The 18,770-nt window shown below is 39.1% G+C and overlaps 1 protein-coding gene across 3 annotated transcripts in view; it reads right to left on the bottom strand.

Moving 5' to 3' along the window:
* The window catches only part of LOC126266612 (WD repeat-containing protein 37), a 110,713-nt gene that overhangs the window by 37,934 nt on the left and 54,009 nt on the right, over positions 1-18,770 (bottom strand). For all 3 annotated transcript variants that reach the window (XM_049970955.1, XM_049970954.1, XM_049970953.1), the window contains 2 exons: positions 11,324-11,446; positions 7,985-8,176 (listed from right to left, as the gene is read on the bottom strand). In XM_049970955.1, coding sequence (XP_049826912.1) covers positions 7,985-8,176; positions 11,324-11,446 — 315 coding nt within the window. The remainder of the gene's footprint in view (positions 1-7,984; positions 8,177-11,323; positions 11,447-18,770) is intronic.

The following is an 18,770-nucleotide window of genomic DNA, read 5'->3' as shown; positions in this document are numbered from 1 at the left end:
TACCATCAAGAGCGACATTCATCATTAATACCAGCTACATCCGTTTTTCTAAATTCTAATTTCCTTGTCCTGTTCCAGACCTCACGCCAGCCTGCATGAGCTACAACGCGTGCCTTTCGGCCTCCTCTAGTAACCCGGTGTTGGCTCTCCTGCCAACCACAACATGGACCACAGTGATTACCTGCTGGAGGGAATGTGCCAACTTTCAAGATATTTCCTCCTACGAGCTCTGTCACAGTGATCCCATCCAGAAAGCCATCATGATCCCAGTGCCACCTCAAATCATTAGGTTCATCCCAGACCCTCTCCCCTGCGACTCTTTCTGTCCTCGCCCCCAAACAGTCCGCACAATTTTACCTTCTACATGCTTCTAATGTTCATAAAACCAACCACCCAGTGTGGCTGGCTACTGAGCCCTCACAAAAAGAATCTCTGTCTTTGTGGACGAACTCCTTCAATTTATTAATCATTACCTACCCTTCCATATGAAAGACACCTACCATATCTTCCACCGACTCTCCAGTTCATTTCTTGTCACTTTACCACCTGATGTCCTCCCTCTACACCACCATTTCCAATGTCCATGGTCTTGCCACTATCGGTCACTAACTTTCCCAACATCTGACTGACTCCAAATGAACGACCTCCTTCCTGGTCATCACAACCGACTATATCCTTACCTACAATTACAAGGGCTTGCTAAAAAGTAATGCATCCGAATTTTTAATTCTATTCTCAATATCAACTGAGCTATCATGTGTCAAGCATATTATTCAGTCAACTTTCCTACTTTGCTGAAGCCAGTTGCAACCCTTGTCACTAGACGGCTATGAACTGTAGCCTGTAACATGGCAGTATTTAACATATGTTGGTGCACAAGAAACAGTGTGCTTTAATCAAGTTTCTAACTGCACAATAGCTTGTCCACGCTGAAGCACCCTCTCCTTCAGCATGAAAATGCTAGACCACACTGTGCTGCAACATCTGCAACAATCCAACACCTTGGTTTCACCATTATTGATCATCCTCCATACAGTCCTGACACAATCCCAGTTGATTTTCATCTGTTTCCAAAACATAAAGAAGACTTTCAAGAAGGCTCCATCAACAAAGTCAAACATTCTACTGTGACAGTATCAACCAGCTGGTCTCACATTGGCAGAAATGTGTTCGTCACCTTGGTGACTATAATGAAGAATAAATAAAGTACATAAAGAATAAAGATGTAGAATGTTAATAAAGCTTATTTTATTTACAAAGCTTTAAAAGTTTTCACGTAAAATGCTACGAGGCATTACTTTTCAGCACACACTCATACTTTCCCTTTGAGGGAATCACTTAAAAACAAATCCATGACACAGCTATGGGCAGCCATATGGTACTGTTCTATATTACTAACCTATTCATAGGCCATCTAGAGAAATCTTTCCTAACCATGTAGAATCTCAAACCTTCATCATACTCACTGTTGACATCTGTATCTGGACCAGGAGGGAGGAGGGGGGAATATCTTATCCAGATTCCTCCTGAACCTCAACATCTCCTTCCCCTTTGCAATCGGCAACAATACCTCCACTTCAACAGCTGTCACTCATTCCATACTAAGAAGTCACTTCCAGACAGTCTAGTAACTCATGGCCATTGCATATCTAGTGATGAATAGTCCCTGAACAGCCCCCTCCAAATATGACGGGTCTCTCCGAGCCTTTACGGACTGAAATTACCCTCTCAGCCTTGTCCAGAAACAGTTCACCTGCTCCTTGTCTAACCAGGCACCTACCATCTCCCACAAAATCCGCTCTTCGGCCAATATGGAGCACTTCTCCCATGACTCAGTAGCACCCAAAACTGGAGCAACTGAATCACAATCTCTGTCAGGGTTTTCAACTTTCTCTCATTGTGCCCTGAAATGATGAACATCCACCCCATAACCTCCCACAGCCATATTCTACACCCACCCAGATTACACAATATTCTTATACGACCATACTCCACCCCTTCTCGCAAGCCCTGCAACAGACCTAGATACAAGAACAGTCCCGTACATCCTCCCACCACCATCTGCTCCTGTCCTGTCACTGGCATCACCTACCCCATAAAAGGCAAGAGCCACCTGTGATAGCAGCCATGTGATCTACCAACCACAGTCCCACATCTAATGTGTTCGTAACAACAACCAGCTGTGTCTGCATGAACGGCCATTACCAAACTGTGGCCAAGAAACAGTTGGACCAATCAGTTGCTGAACATGCTGGCAAATACCATGTGGTTCACTTCAATTACTACTTCACAGATTGTGGCATCTGGCTTCTTCCCATCAAGATCAACTTTCCTGAACTGCACACATGGCTGCTTTCCCTAAATCATATCAATCATTCCCATAAACCCCTGGCTTCAACCCTCACTAGTACCTGTTCTCCATCTGCCTACCCCTTCCTAAGTCCCACCCCAATACTACACACCTTCTATCCTGCCAATGGACATACAGTCTTTTCCTCTTCTCTACTATCCTTTCCCATCCTCCCCCACCCTCCCACCCCTTGGCACAGCCTCCCACATGCAGCACTCACATCTTCCCCACCACTACCTTGCTATCCTTTCCCCTCCCCCACCTCTTCCATACGCAACTATTTACCCCAGCAAGGTTTCTGCTCATGTCAGACATGGCAGTAGTGAGAGGTTGGCAACCAAAGACACTTGTCATGGTCAATGAGTTATTCTTGTGTGAATGTATGTGTGTTTTCTATTTCTAAAGAAGGAATTTGTACAAAATCTGACATATTTCTAGCATTATTTTTCACTGTGAATTTCTGTGATTCAACAACACCTCTGTATGTTGAGTAGCACTTTTTCCTTTCCATATTGTTGTTGATCTGTCAGCAAATGATTTGTATGTACAATTACAGAACCACCAGGAGGTTTCTTTATGGATATGTTAGAGAGGGAAGTCAGGCTTATCATAAGAGTTTGTCATGCTGCACAAACAATTAATACCAAAATACTGTAATTTCTTGTTCCATGCAGACTTTCTGCCCTAGGCCACTCTTGGTCTCACGCGGGCAAATCTTCACATTCCTGTTGCACACAATTTCCAAATCCTTTCTAGCCCTAAACTGAAAGTGTAACTTTTATCAACAATTTCAGCTGGTGCATTTGCATCGACTAGTCTAATCTTTCCATATTTATGTGTAACATTCTAACACAACACCATCTTATTGCCCGCATAACCTGCTACATATGAGGCATGTTCAGGGAGTAAGTACTATGACCATTGTGTATTATGTATTGTGTATTTAAACCGCCCCACACCGAACCCAGGGATATTGTGCGGTTCGGCCCCCAGTGAACCTCACCTGGGAATGTCTCATACCATACTACTGTAACCCCAAATGCTTGCTTGGCAGAGTAATTATGGTGTACGCATACGTGGAGACGGGGTTTGCGCAGCAATTGCCAACACAGTGTAACTGAGACAGAGTAAGGGGAACCAGCCTACATTTGTCAAGGTAGATAGAAAACCGGCTTAAAAACCATCCACAGGCTGGTCAGCACACCAGACCTCAACACTAATTTACTGGGAGGATTCGCGCCGGAGACCATCACACCTCCCCGCTTTAGACTGCGTAGCTAGCTGGGCACGCGGTACTGTGACCATAATGGGATGTAGTTTTTTTTAACTCTGTAACATGTAAACTCACATTGTAGTGCCCACTTGTGTGAAAAATGTCAGTAAAATATCCTGCAAAGTTGAACCACATGCTGTGATCTGCTACCTACATGTGGATGGAGTAACATTTACCAAAAATTTTTTGTGAGTCCAAACGGTTTACACAAAAGTGTTATGAACAGAACAAATGTGTTGTAGGAAGTCTACAGGAACCAGAACAAAAATTCATAATGAACAGAGCAGTGGAAGACCTGAGTGACAATCGAGGAAACTGTTCGTGAAGACAGCCGATTGAAAGTGAATGAAATTTTTGTGAAACTTCTACGTCTCTTCAGAACACTCTTACAGAAATGCTGCAATACCTGAAACTGTGCACAAGATAGCTCCCGAAACAGCTGGCACAGCAGCACAAGAATAATCAGGCTGATAGTGGCCACGAGTTTCTCTAGTGACTTGAATTGGAAAGTGAGGATTTTCTGAGGTCTATTGTGACTGAAGAAGAAATGTGGATGGTTCATTACACTCCTGAGACAAAAAGACATTTGTCACAGAGTTATCACACCAATTCCATACCTGCCAGAAAATTGAAAACCATAATTTGGGGGAGGGGGGGGATCATAGCCTCTGTGTTTTCGGGCTAAAAAGGCATTATTTTGGTCAATTTTCTGCCTGAGGAGGAGACCATAAAATGCACAACGATAGGAGCACTCAAAACAAAAGGAGTGGAATGCTGAAGAGAGGAGAACACTTTTGCATGACAATGTTCATTTTCACACTGGCTTAGCCACCAAGGTGCTCTTGGATTCATTTGGTTGGGGTGTTTTGAACCATACCCTATAATCCCAATTCATCGTCTTCAGATTACCATCTTTTCACCTTTCTGAAGGCATGTATGAGTAGAAATAGATTTGCAACCAATGAGCAGATGTAGAAAGAGGTTCTGAAGTGGGGGAAGAAGCTGGCAACAGAGTTCTTCGAGGACAACAAAGATGCTTGTGCCACGGTTCACCACACACATTTAACGGGATGGCAATTTGATGGGATGGTGATTACGTGGAAAAAACCCACGTTCATAAGTGTATTGACAATATCCTGTAATTTTTTTAAAAAATACACTTTTTCTAAAATACTAGAAAACTCTAGTACACTTACTTTCTGAAAACGCCTCATAGTACAGGTTTGTCATTTCATTCATCCAGCACGAAACATATTAAAAACAGAGTGGCTGATTACAAAGTGATGAATGGCTGATCTATAAATGTACCGCAATTTGTTGTACCCCAGGAAATGTGTGTCTTCCATGTGCAGCAGTTGGGCTTGGATGTGAAGGGATGATTGAGCTACGCATCTGAGCAAACTGTGCAAATTTGGAACACTTTCTGTATATGTTATATGTTGCAAATGCAGAAGTTACAAATTCATTGTTCTCACTGTAACGAAGTAAAAGCTGGTCTTATTTTGTGTTTTTTCCTTCTAGCCCCCTTTTTTTGTTTACAGCATTTATTTAGTAAAGAAAATGTTTTTGTTGTTTAGTACTTTGTAATAAACCAGTGGAGACTCTGAGGTCAGCAATTAAAATAATAAATCTTACTTCAATGTAAATTCATAACAGTATACAGCAATGGAAAAAATACTGCCTGCCACATGCAAGACTCAAACCCTGAGGCACTTGTGCTAAAGTTGCATATAAAGGTCCAAATCCCCACCAACAGAAGGCTTTACTGAGGTTGGAATAATCAGGTGTGGCAGACTGATCTGCTCAACCACTGCATGTTTTGCTGATATCACATGTTCAGCACCTGTCACTACTTTTGGGGTGTTTCCCAACACCTGGAACAGAGTGTATCATATTAAATCACTAGTTTCAGTGTCATCTACGTCACTTTTGAGGTTTTTAAATGTTAATAAGAATCACCCTGTATATAGACTCAAATAACCCTACTGAGGAAGCACTCTGAGCACCAGGAACACCCTCATATGACAAAAGAAGACTCCCCTCCACGAAATAATGTGGTGCAAAAACTACACTGTACATAACAATTGCATACTATATTAAACATTTGGTAATGACTGTCTCAGTGTGATCCATCATAGTGTGCAGTTCCACAGAAATTCAAATGCTATGCTCGATAACTAGCCAGTATCGGGCATACATAGCTGGACAACTAACTCCACTAACAGCTGGTTATCATCCCTCATCACCAGCCACTCATTCCATAGTTGTATGACTCTGACTCAAACAGATGACCCAATGAAAGGAAATGACAGAGTGTGTTCCCTACTGGCCTTCTTTCCCACTGTACCTGCTTCTCATTTCCCACTAGAATGATATATACTACATCTGTTGCAGGAGAAGAAGGAACTCCTGTACAATTTTAATCTTCTCTGCTAAGTAAACTGATAGCAGCACTTGTGAAATGCTGGAGTAATGAGGGTAAATCAGAACATTCTCTCAATAATGCCTCTGTTCTGATGACCCCCAAGTCACATGCAAGATTTCTATTAGCCAGGTATGTTTTATGAACATGTTACCTTTAAAACAATTTTCATTATAGAAAGGTACTTCAAGTAACGTATACAAAACATACTCATTGATGTTTACCCTGTCCTCAGTCTTTCACAATGGCATACTAGAATAAAATCTTGATTTTCATGCCTGGCCATTTCAAATAAAATCCTAAAGCTTTCAACAGCTTTTTCCACCATTGTTATCGGATTTAAAAGTAATGATTTGTCAAAGCTCAAGGATTTTTTCCCCAAAGTAAGACTACTTAGAGACTGGGAAATTTTTTCATCTATACAGATGTTTCCTACAACAGACTGAAGCACATGAACCATTATATACAAGGATCACTCAATAATTAAAGAGACAGATTGGTCTGGAAAAAAAGCATTTATTTTTATGAAACAATACTTTTTCAACTTTTCCTCATAATTCCGTTGAACACTTATGCACTTGTTCCAACAGGCTGCAAGCTTTTTTATTTCAGCTACAAAGAACTCTTTATCTTTACCAGAATGAGATTTTCACTCTGCAGTGGAGTGTGTGCTTCTGTAAAGTTTGGAAGGTAGGAGACGAGATACTGGCAGAAGTAAAGCTGTGAGTACCGAGCGTGAGTCGTGCTTTGGTAGCTCAGACGGTAGAGCACTTGCCCGCGAAAGGCAAAGGTCCCGAGTTCGAGTCTCAGTTGGGCACACAGTTTTAATCTGCCAGGAAGTTTGAACTCTTTATCTTTATGTTTGAACCAATTTCCCACAAACTTTTTCATGTCCTCGTTGTCCTGGAACCTCTTCCCACATAATACCTTCTTCAGTGCACTAAACAAATGGAAGACACTAGGTGCTAAATCAGGACTGTAAGGGGAATGAGGCACTACTTCCCAGGCCATTTTATCGATGGTTTCATGGGTTAGTTGAGCAATACGAGAACATGCATTGTCTTACTGGAGAACCACACCTCTCCTCTGAGATCCATGACGTCTCTCTTTCATGGCTGACTTCACCTTATTTAAAAGCAAATCTGAGTGGTATTGGCTGTTCATTGTATGCTGCTCTTCGAGATAATCACAAAACTGGACATTCAGCATCCCAAAACACCATCAACATGACTGTTCCTAATTATGCTTGGGTTTTGAATTTTTTTTTTTGACAAATGAGTTGATGTGCTTACACTCTATGGTTTGTCTTTTTGATTCTGGCTTAAGAAGTGAACCCAAGTTTCATTACAAGTTAAAATTTTGTTGAGAAGGTGCTCACCTTCTCTTTCATAAGATTCCTTTAGCTCTGTGCACACTCTCAATCTCGTTTCCTTGTGTAGTCGCGTCAACTCTTTGGTACCTATCTTGCACGTTTTGCGGTACCTCAGCTTGTTACACATAATGTTATGAACTGTACCAGTACTAACTTGAACCTTATTAATTATCATTTCCACAGTCACATGTTGGTTGGCACGAATAATGTCATCAATTTGACTTTTAAGTGAGGAAGTTGAAACTGGTCAGCCATAACGGTGTTTGTCAGTCACTAAGTTCCGACCATTTTTGAACTGCTCTACCCACTCATAAAAATTTGCACAATTCACACAACCTTCACCATAAACTTTAGACATCCTGCAGTACATATTCACTGGTTTATCGCCTTCAGCAAGTAAAAAACAAATAACAGAATGTTGTTCAACTAATGTGGACGTTTCAAGCACACTCGCCATCTTGTTCTCACAATATGTACATTCCTTTTCAGTACACACACACACACACACACACACACACACACACACACACACAACTTATGAAGGTATAAATGATGCTAGTACATTACCTGCAGAAGCTGTGCCAATGAGCGGCTGACCAGGGCGTGCTGTTGCCACATCCCAGATACCATCCTTATGGCCCGAGAATTCACGGACTAAGGAACAACTGACAGTTGGACCTTTGAAACTAGATACAATCTTGCTTGTCTGTGCTTTCAGTTTGTGAGCTGTTTTCAGTTTCTGTGATGAACCAGTCACCGCTGAGAACACACAAAGAACATCATAATTGACCCTTCCTGCTAGTAATAGCTAGTATAAAGTGGCAGTTGTTTTTCTGTGTTCTACTGTAAAATTACAATTATAAAAATTGCTGATGAGATTCAATTTCACCTACAAAATGAATCCAGCTTTTATTCTTGAAGCTTCTTTTAGTTGCACAGCAGTTTGTAACTATTATCTCCACTGTTGTTATTAACAGGAGCTGGACAGTTGGACATTGTAAAACTAATATGAAATATTTGGAGCACTGCTTGTATGGTTAAATTGAACACAAGGTACAAATAATAAGATTACAGAAGCAAAAACTATAGACTGAAACAATAAAAGTTAGGAATTTAAAAAAAAAAAAAAGTAGGTAACATGGCGCTCTCTCTCTCTCTCTCTCTCTCTCTCTCTCTCTCTCTCTCTCTCACTCACTCACTCACTCACTCACTCACTCACTCACTCACACACACACACACACACACACACACACTGTTTTAGTTCTGATCTCATTCTTTCATATACTTTCTACAGAATTAAATATCACTACAGTTCCTTTGATGATCATCATTTCAAAGTAACTACTCTTTTTTGATAACTGAGCACACATTTAATAACATAAAATTTGCACTATTATTATTGCCAATTATGTTCTTTGAGATAAATGCCTCCAGGTAATATTTTTGTTCTCTTTCTCTGCGCAACTCTGCCACTGCAAATTTATTTTGGAGTTTTTAATAGTTTCCTTTCTAGTATCTCAAATCCAGAGGATTTGAAGTTAATCAAAAAAGTTACACCATTGTGCTATCAAGCCCAATATGGGCAGTGTCAAGTGTCCAAAGATTTGATTTGGACAAGCTGTTCTTACATTTACTTACGTAATATAGCAGCAACACTGATAATATGTGTGGACAAAGAAATAAGCTTGAATGTCAACATAATTTTTTTCGGCTAATTTTGGCTTTGGGATTTTGATTTCATTTGGGAGGAATGGCTCTGCCAAACTAAAGGTTATTTCTGAAAGTCAACAGCAAATTAGCAGTTACTTATGCACTGAAATAAACCTGTAGTATAAGCTGAAACTATACTCTGCATAAACACTGATCCTCAATTTTTGCAGTCAGTTCACTAAATAGTAGTGTATTTCAAAGTAGTGTTTTATAAGATGATTCTGAAATTTGCTCGGAGTTCACTGTTAACAAATGAAACAATGTAAACTTCAGACAATGCAAAATTCAGGACTGATTAATCATAGTATTATGAGAGGGAAGAGTGCTGCTCACCATGTAGTGGAGATGTTAGATGTTGAGTTACAGACAAGGGGGGGGGGGGGGGGGGGAGAGAGGAAAAAAGCTACTAAACATGTTAGCTTTTATCAGAACACCTTCTTAAGAAACACACACACACACACACACACACACACACACACACACACACACACACACAGCTGGGTGGGGGGTGCCTATTTCAGAAGAAGGCTTACATGTTCAGTAGTCTTTTTGTTGTGCCTGTTTGCAATTCAACATCTTGGCTATATGGTGACTAGCAATCTTTCCTTTTCATACAATGTGAACTTCAGTACTCCAGTAATATTTGCTTCACTGTAATCAAAATTACATGTGTTACAGCACAGTGTAAGTCATAGGAGTTATATGAAACAACCATTGACAAATATTGAATGGCAGCCTTGAATTATTGTTTTTGTTGATCACATTATATTGTGAAGTATGATAAAACTGGATATCACTGCAATGCTGAATTACCATGCAACCAAACTAAACTGTACTAAGCACAAGTGGTAATATAATTTTCCTAGTTGTATAGCTCAAAGATAAGACACAAGGAAAGTGGATGTGACACACATGGTTAGTATAACTAATTACTAATCCAGCAATCTTTGGTTCAATCCTAGTTAGTGACACTGCAGTATGTGCAGATGGAAAAGTATGTATGGCGGCAGAGATAACTGAGCAATTTTGTGGACATGTAAGTACATCATTAACAGGTACTACAGGAAATACTTATGAGAGACATACATGAAAACATGGGAAAAGGACAAACTGATTGGTGGTATGACATGGGTTACAGAATTCTCTTTACATATTATGACAGGGGTGTACAGATCATGAGACTTACACTGCATATAAGCAGTGGTATTTTTCTTGCACTCTCTCTGTACTCAGTAGAGTGCAGAAAAAAGTGATGCTTTATACTGTGAAAAGAAGTTACTGAGTAAATATTTGCTACATCTGCTGTAGCATATGCTATACAAATCGTAATTAAAGAAAAATATGTGACTGAAATATAAAAAAACCAGTGGAACTGCTGAGAGGAAGCATCCAGTTAATAGCTGGACACATGTTTTCTTATATGTTCCTAGATCCCTGACAGTAAGATTCCAGAATTAACTGTAGATTAAATTTAATTAAACACTGAGCTATGATATTAATTTTACATCACATTCACAAATACAGCTTCCCTTTCATGTAGACCATAATAAACTTATTCCCCCTCTCAAAGCAGAAAGAAGTTCCATTTATCACTTCACCATTGCCCTATAACTGCAGCAGTTCTGAAAACTGTAATGTATAATCAACCAGAAACAACATAATTAATTTAATACCAATTTTTCTTTAGTGCAGATCAGTGATTTGATCAGCTACGTATGGACAGTGAAACCTCGATGCAGTATATCCAATCCTAGCATTTTCCCACAGAGACTTGAGAGCTTCATCAAGTTTCATGTAACACATTTTTACCTCATTTTATCTTCTCCTCTTCTGCCATGCTGATTGTTAGAAAAAACTTCTTCCAGCTATTATTGTCAGCATTCGTTCTCAAATTACATGACCCCTGACAAAGTATACAAGCATGGTTGTTGCTTTCTTAACAAAGGCAACATGGCATGCGTTATTGCTAGTGTGTGCCCTATCCACAAGTTACAAGCAGAAGTTAAGTTTTTATACTGTAACTTCAGTTTTGTAAATGAATGCATCTGTAGTCCTCGTGCTTATAAGTTTTTATTCTTCACTAGTCTTTGAAATTGTAGATCGAGGTTTCACTACTCACACGAGACCAGGAATAATATTTTTAAAAAAAATACAAAGTATTTTTAAAAGGGATTAAAAATCGAAAAAACATCTTACATTTCTGTTTCGAAAGACTTTTTGAATATGCATTGTCAAAATCAGGAAAATCACAGCTCTGCTTGTCACCAATACAGGATTCCCTCTCTAGTCGTTCATTTAGGCTGTCAATCTTTTCTTGCACTGCAAAAAATAGTGTAAATTCAGTTAATGTACAGAAATTATTTATTGAACAAGGAAGATTCCTTATCTGATGACCTCTACTCTCACATCCCACTATCTATGTAGAATGATTTAACACAGGACCATTATCATAGTAAACATGGTGATGTCAGAGATATACATTTTTGACAAAAAAACTAAAACATGATTCAGGATTTTTTTTTTAGTGTGACTGGAAAACAGAAGGAAACCATTACAATAAGAACACACTTTTTTTTATTAAATACATTTTCTATCAGACAGTCCAAGGAGAAGCCGTATCTGCGTCACTGCTAATTTCTAGTCATGCAAAAGTTAATTTAATATATGGGCAGTTAGTTTGTTAGTTACATGTTTCACATACCTTAACTGAGACCTCTCATTACGATATGGAATGTTTAGCTTTTGCACATTTAGAAATTCTTCAATGTAACGGAAGGAGTTGTCAAGCAGATACGATATTAGTTTTTGTTTCAAGTTAGTTATAGAATGAGTTAAATTCTTAACATCACTGGATAAGTGGCGACAGATTTTTATGGCTGAAAACTGCACTCCTTTCTATGCCATACTACGAGTTATGGATATTATAAATAATTCCTCCTCCCATTGCTATATTAATGAATGTTACTGATGTTTTCGAAATGTGATTGATTGTTGAGAACTTTGTACTGCATAATTCTGCACAACCAACATCTTTTTCATCAATGGTGAGTTACCCTGTGAAGCCATGAATGAAAATAGAAGAAATAAGCTAACTTATTGACATTTCGCAGCTCCAGAATTTGATATTATTGATAAAGCAGAAGTTGCAGAGCTTATGAGTTTAAGAAGATCTGTAACATGTAACTTCCAGTTTCAGTTATCATCCCAAAACCACTTCACAATTTTTAAAATTTCTGTTTCATTTCAAGGTTTATCATCGAGCATTATTTCTAAATATGTCTTCATCAGGCCTTGAGCAATACTGACTTGAATGTGTTGCCTTTTATCCAAGTTCAGTGATTATTTGCAGAGCACCAGTTATTATTTTTCAAGAATTTTTTTTTTATTTTTTATTTTCAAGTGTCATGGTTTCTTCAATATCGTTCATTATAATACTTGCACTGCCAGCAAAGAGAACTAGTCATGCTTCTTGGATTTAACACAAAAGCTCATTCACACATAACAATAAAAAGAGCACACCAAATATTATATCCTGTGGTATCTACAGAGATTTCTCTCCATTCTGTACACTGCCCACGAGCCACATCTCAGATACCATAATACTGGCACTCCTCTGGGAGAATACTGTGACTTGTACAATCAAAGGGGGGGGGGGGGGGGGCAACAATATGTCTTTAAATTTTGTGTAATCTGAGTCACAAAATGAAAACAACATGTTCTTGACAAAGGCTGCTTTGAAATCCAAATTGAGACTGACTAAATACATAATTTTGGGAGAGGTACGTTAAATACATAATCTCTTCCAGTACTTCAAGTAGGAGGTAAGTATTGTGACAGTTTGGAAATGACAACCATATATTGTTGTTGTTGTTGTTGTTGTTGTTGTTGTCTTCAGTTCTGAGACTGGTTTGATGCAGCTCTCCATGCTACTCTATCCTGTGCAAGCTTCTTCATCTCCCAGTACCTACTGCAACCTACATCCTTCTGAATCTGCTTAGTGTACTCATCTCTCGGTCTCCCTCTACGATTTTTACCCTCCACGTTGCCCTCCAATGCTAAATTTGTGATCCCTTGATGCCTCAAAACATGTCCTACCAACCGATCCCTTCTTCTAGTCAAGATGTGCCACAAACTTCTCTTCTCCCCAATTCTGTTCAGTACCTCCTCATTAGTTATGTGATCTAACCATCTAATCTTCAGCATTCTTCAGTAGCACCACATTTCGAAAGCTTCTATTCTCTTCTTGTCCAAACTAGTTATCGTCCATGTTTCACTTCCATACATGGCTACACTCCATACAAATACTTTCAGAAATGACTTCCTGACACTTAAATCTATACTCAATGTTAACAAATTTCTCTTCTTCAGAAACGCTTTCCTTGCCATTGCCAGTCTACATTTTATATCCTCTCTACTTCAACCATCAACAGTTACTTTGCTCCCCAAATAGCAAAACTCCTTTACTACTTGAAGTGTTTCATTTCGTAATCTTATTCTCTAAGCATCAGCCGACTCAATTCGACTACATTCCATTATTCTCGTTTTGCTTTTGTTGATGTTCATCTTATATTCTCCTTTCAAGACACTGTCCATTCCATTCAACTGCTCTTCCAAGTCCTTTGCTGTTTCTGACACAATTACAATGTCATCGGTGAACCTCAAAGTTTTTATTTCTTCTCCATGGATATTAATGCCTGCTCAGAATTTTTCTTTTGTTTCCTTCACTGCTTGCTCAATATAGAGATTGAATAACATCGGGGAGAGACTATAACCCTTTCTCACTCCCTTCCCAACCACTGCTTCCTTTTCATGCCCCTCGACTCTTATAACTGCCATCTGGTTTTTGTACAAATTGTGGCCTTTCGCTCCCTGTATTTTACCCCTGCCACCTTTAGAATTTGAAAGAGAGTATTCCAGTCAACATTGTCATAAGCTTTCTCTAAGTCTACAAAAGCTAGAAACGTAGGTTTGCCTTTCGTTAATCTTTCTTCTAAGATAAGTCGTAGGGTCAGTATTGCCTCACGTGTTCCAACATTTCTACGGAATCGAAACTGATCTTCCCCGAGGCCGGCTTCTACCAGTTTTTCCATTCGTCTGTAAAGAATTCGCATTATTATTTAGCAACTGTGACTTATTAAACTGATAGTTTGGTAATTTTCACATCTGTCAACACCTACTTTCTTTGGGATTGGAATTATTATATTCTTCTTGAAGTCTGAGGATATTTCGGCTGTCTCGTACATCTTACTCATCAGATGGTAGAGTTTTGTCAGGAATGGCTCTCCCAAGGCCATCAGTAGTTCTAATGGAATGTTGTCTACCCCCGGGGCCTTTTTTCGAGTCAGGTCTTTCAGTGCTCTGTCAAACTCTTCACGCAGTATCTTATCTCCCATTTCATTTTCATCTACATCCTCTTCCATTTCCATAATATTGTACTCAAGTACATCGCCCTTGTATAAACCCTCCATATACTCCTTCCACCTTTCTGCTTTCCCTTCTTTGCTTAGAACTGGGTTTCCATCTGAGCTCTTGATGTTCATACAAGTGGTTCCCTTATCTACAAAGGTGTCTCTAATTTTCCTGTAGGCAGTATCTATCTTACCCCTAGCAATACATGCCTCTACATCCTTGCATTTGTCCTCTAGCCATCCCTGCTTAGCCATTTTGCACTTCCTGTCGATCTCATTTTTTAGACGTTTGTATTCCTTTTTGCCTGCTTCATTTACTGCATTTTTATAGTTTCTCCTTTCATCAATTAAGTTCAATATTTCTTCTGTTACCCAAGGATTTCTACTAGCCCTCGTCTTTTCACCTACTTGATCCACTGCTGCCTTCACTACTTCATCCCTCAGAGCTACCCATTCTTCTTCTACTGTATTTCTTTCCCCCATTCCAGCCATTTGTTCCCTTACGCTCTTCCTGAAACTCTGTACAACCTCTGGTTTAGTCAGTATATCCAGATCCCATCTCCCTAAATTCCCACCTTTTTGCAATTTCTTCAGGTTTAATCTACAGTTCATAACCAATAGATTGTGGTCAGAGTCCACATCTGCCTCTGGAAATGTCTTACAATTTAAAACCTGGTTCCTAAATCTCTGTCTTACCATTATATAATCTATCTGATACCTTTTAGTATCTCCAGGGTTCATCTATGTACACAACCTTCTTTTCTGATTCTTGAACCAAGTGTTAGCTATGATTAAGTTATGCTCTGTGCAAAATTCTACCAGACGGCTTCCTCTTTCATTTCTTAGCCCCAATCCATATTCACCTACTATGTTTCCTTTTCTCCCTTTTCCTACACTCCAATTCCAGTCACCCATCACCATTAAATTTTCATCTCCCTTCACTATCTGAATAATTTCTTTTATCTCATCATACATTTCTTCAATTTCTTCGTCATCTGTAGAGCTAGTTGGCATATAAACTTGTACTACTGTAGTAGGCATGGGCTTCGTGTCTATCTTGGCCACTATGATATGTTCACTATGCTGTTTGTAGTAGCTTACCGACACTCCTATTTTTTTTTATTCATTATTAAACCTACTCCTGCATTACCCCTATTTGATTTTGTATTTATAACCCTGTATTCACCTGACCAGAATAGTGGTTCCTCTTGCCACCGAACTTCACTAATTCCCACTATATCTAACTTTAACCTATCCATTTCCCTTTTTAAATTTTCTAACCTACCTGCCCGATTAAGGGATCTGACATTCCACACTCCGATCAGTAGAATGCCTGTTTTCTTTCTCCTGATAACGACGTCCTCTTGAGTAGTCCCCACCCAGAGATCCAAATGGGGGACTATTTTACCTCCAGAATATTTTACCCAAGAGAATGCCATCATCATTTAACCATACAGTAAAGTTGCATGCCCTCGGGAAAAATTACGGCTGTAGTTTCCCCTTGCTTTCAGCCGTTCGCAGTACCACAACAGCAAGGCCGTTTTGGTTGGTGTTACAAGGCCAGATCAGTCAATCATCCAGACTGTTGCCCCTGCAACTACTGAAAAGGCTGCTGTCCCTCTTCAGGAACCACATGTTGGCTGGCCTCTCAACAGATACCCCTCTGTTGTGGTTGCACCTACGGTACAGCTATCTGTCTCGTTGAGGCACGCAAGCCTCCCCACCAACGGCAAGGTCCATGGTTCATGGGGGGAGGAACCATATATCACGTATTACATATTATGGATAATAATATGCACTTATTTTCTTTGAAAAATTGCCTCCAAATTGTGGTGAGCCTTATACTCAAAATAAATACAAAAATGTCCAGCATTTGATTTAAAATTCCCGCCAATCTTAAAAATAGCCATATATTCAATGCTGCAGGAAACCACTTATCTGGCAACATTGGATCCAACTGGCAGCAGCAGTGCACCAACATGATGAACATGAGTTGTGAGGATTCACTAGCGTGCTAACACTGTCTCCTTCCCGCCCCACCAACACAAACCCAGAACAGTGTCTACCCTATGATGTGTCACTGCAGTCTATGGTGCCAGTGAATTGAAAGTGGTTCATGTTATCGGTAACAGTACAGTATTTTTGTTAGTAGCTGACTAAATGTCAAATACAGGATTGAATGCAAAATGGCCAAAACCAGAAGACAACGTAATGAAATGGAGTCAAGGACACCATCAAAATGGCATTGGAATTAATACAAAAATGATTCAAATACATACTCATAAGCTAACTCTACAGTGGAACTGAAGAGACTTTAAGGGTAGAGTTTGTTGGTGCTACAGTTTTATGAAGTGTCACAGACTTAGCATGCAAACCAAAACCAAAATATCTCAGAAAATGCCACAAGAGTATGAATAGAAAATGTTATCTTTCCATCGCTGTATTATTCAGCATCGAAAGAAGGCCAGTGCAGAACTAAGCCAAATAGCAAATATGGAGGAAACTCCTCTAACATTTTATGTGCCAAGTAACAGTACTACTGCCATGGAATGTGCTGAAACTGCAACTATAACAAGTGGAAATGAAAAAAAAAGGCACTACACTGTTGTCCTTTCATGTTGTGCTGATGGAACTTAATCCAATCATCATTTCCAAGCATAAAACAATGCCAAAACCTTATGCAGTACTGGCAGGTGGTGGTAGTGTTCAGAAACTGGTGTGAAATTATGGATTAATAGGGTGTGGGACAGAAGTACAGGTGCATCATTGAAGACGAGTTCTCTTCTTGTGCTAGATCAGTTTAGTAGTCTGCCTGCAAAATTCTGTGGAAAAGAAATTGAGACAGGGAAAAACAGAGCATGCTGTTATTCTGGCAGGACTGACTTCACAATTGCAACCTCTTTATGTCTTGATAAATAAATCATTAAAAGTGTATACGAGAGAGGAATGGAACAAATGGATGATGCATGAAACACAACATGAATTCACACTGAAGGAAGCCTTGAAACGACCTACAATCACACCAGTTTGTCAGTGGATAAAACATTAGTCACGGCGTAGAGCGAGAGAAGACATTGTTAAACCTTTCAAGAAGTGCAGCATAAGTAACGCTCTTGACAGCAGTGAAAACCGTTGTATATATGAAGAGAGCAATGATGATGACGATAACGAAGAAGAAGAAGAAGAAGAAGAAGAAAGTTCAGGTGATGATTTTCAGGTATTTTATAGGTCAGTTCGGCTTTATAAACTAAGAATTTTTTTTTTAATCTGACTTTGTAGTCTAATGATCAAAATGCTAAAAATGCGAATTTTTTTTAAAAAACTGCTTTAAAATTAAAGTGTGTGTTTTATAGTCCATAGCATCCTACAGACTAAAATACAGAAATATCTGTCATGTTAGCTTTACTATAATATTTCAATTTGTATGTAAATAACCCCTGTGAAAGGGATGCATTTTATATGAAAATGAATATATTGCACACATGTCAAGAATAGGATTTAGTTTTTTAATTGAGATGTTATCAACGCAGAGAAATTTTGGCTTCAATAAAGTAATTGTGAATATTTCGTCCATAAGGAACAGCATTATGAGTGCCGCGACTGTTGATCAATACAAATAGAACAGTCTCTATGTCAGTCATTTGTTTATTTTTACCACTACACGCTACGATGGAACACACCATCGTCTTTAGAAGTAGAATTTTTTATTTACATGGCTAGTGTAGGTGAAGAGTACAGACTTCTTTTCACAGTCGCAGACCAAGGACAGTGTAGGTTATTGGGCTCCTCTTGAATGCTGATATGTGCACACTTCAATTAGTACATTAATTTCTCATATATAAAAAAATTACAACAGATCATACGTATGTAGTGTAGGCTGAACTTATTGAGGGATGAATGGGAGTGACTTCATTAATTGCTGTGCATTAAAACTATAAATTATGAGAATGCCAATACTTTTGAAGAAGTTGATTGAGCCTGTTTCACTATTGTCACTGAGTAGGTGTTCCCAAAGTTGGTTTTTCCCCCTTTCTCTATGTACATAGATTTCTAGTTCTTCGTATACAGACATTCTGTGTCCTTTCAGTATATGTAGTATTTCAAGGTTGCTTTCCACATAGTCAAATGGATGTCCTATACCTTTTATCTGGGAGGCTATTGCAGATATGTGTAGTGTATTGTATCAGATTGTGTTTATATGTTCTTTGAATCTTGTGTGGAAGTTACGGCCTGTT

This window comes from Schistocerca gregaria, chromosome 4 (genome assembly GCF_023897955.1).
Source record: "Schistocerca gregaria isolate iqSchGreg1 chromosome 4, iqSchGreg1.2, whole genome shotgun sequence".
NCBI lineage: Eukaryota > Metazoa > Arthropoda > Insecta > Orthoptera > Acrididae > Schistocerca > Schistocerca gregaria.
The sequence above is the reverse complement of the archived record's forward strand: the minus strand, read 5'-3'. Positions and strand labels throughout refer to the sequence as shown.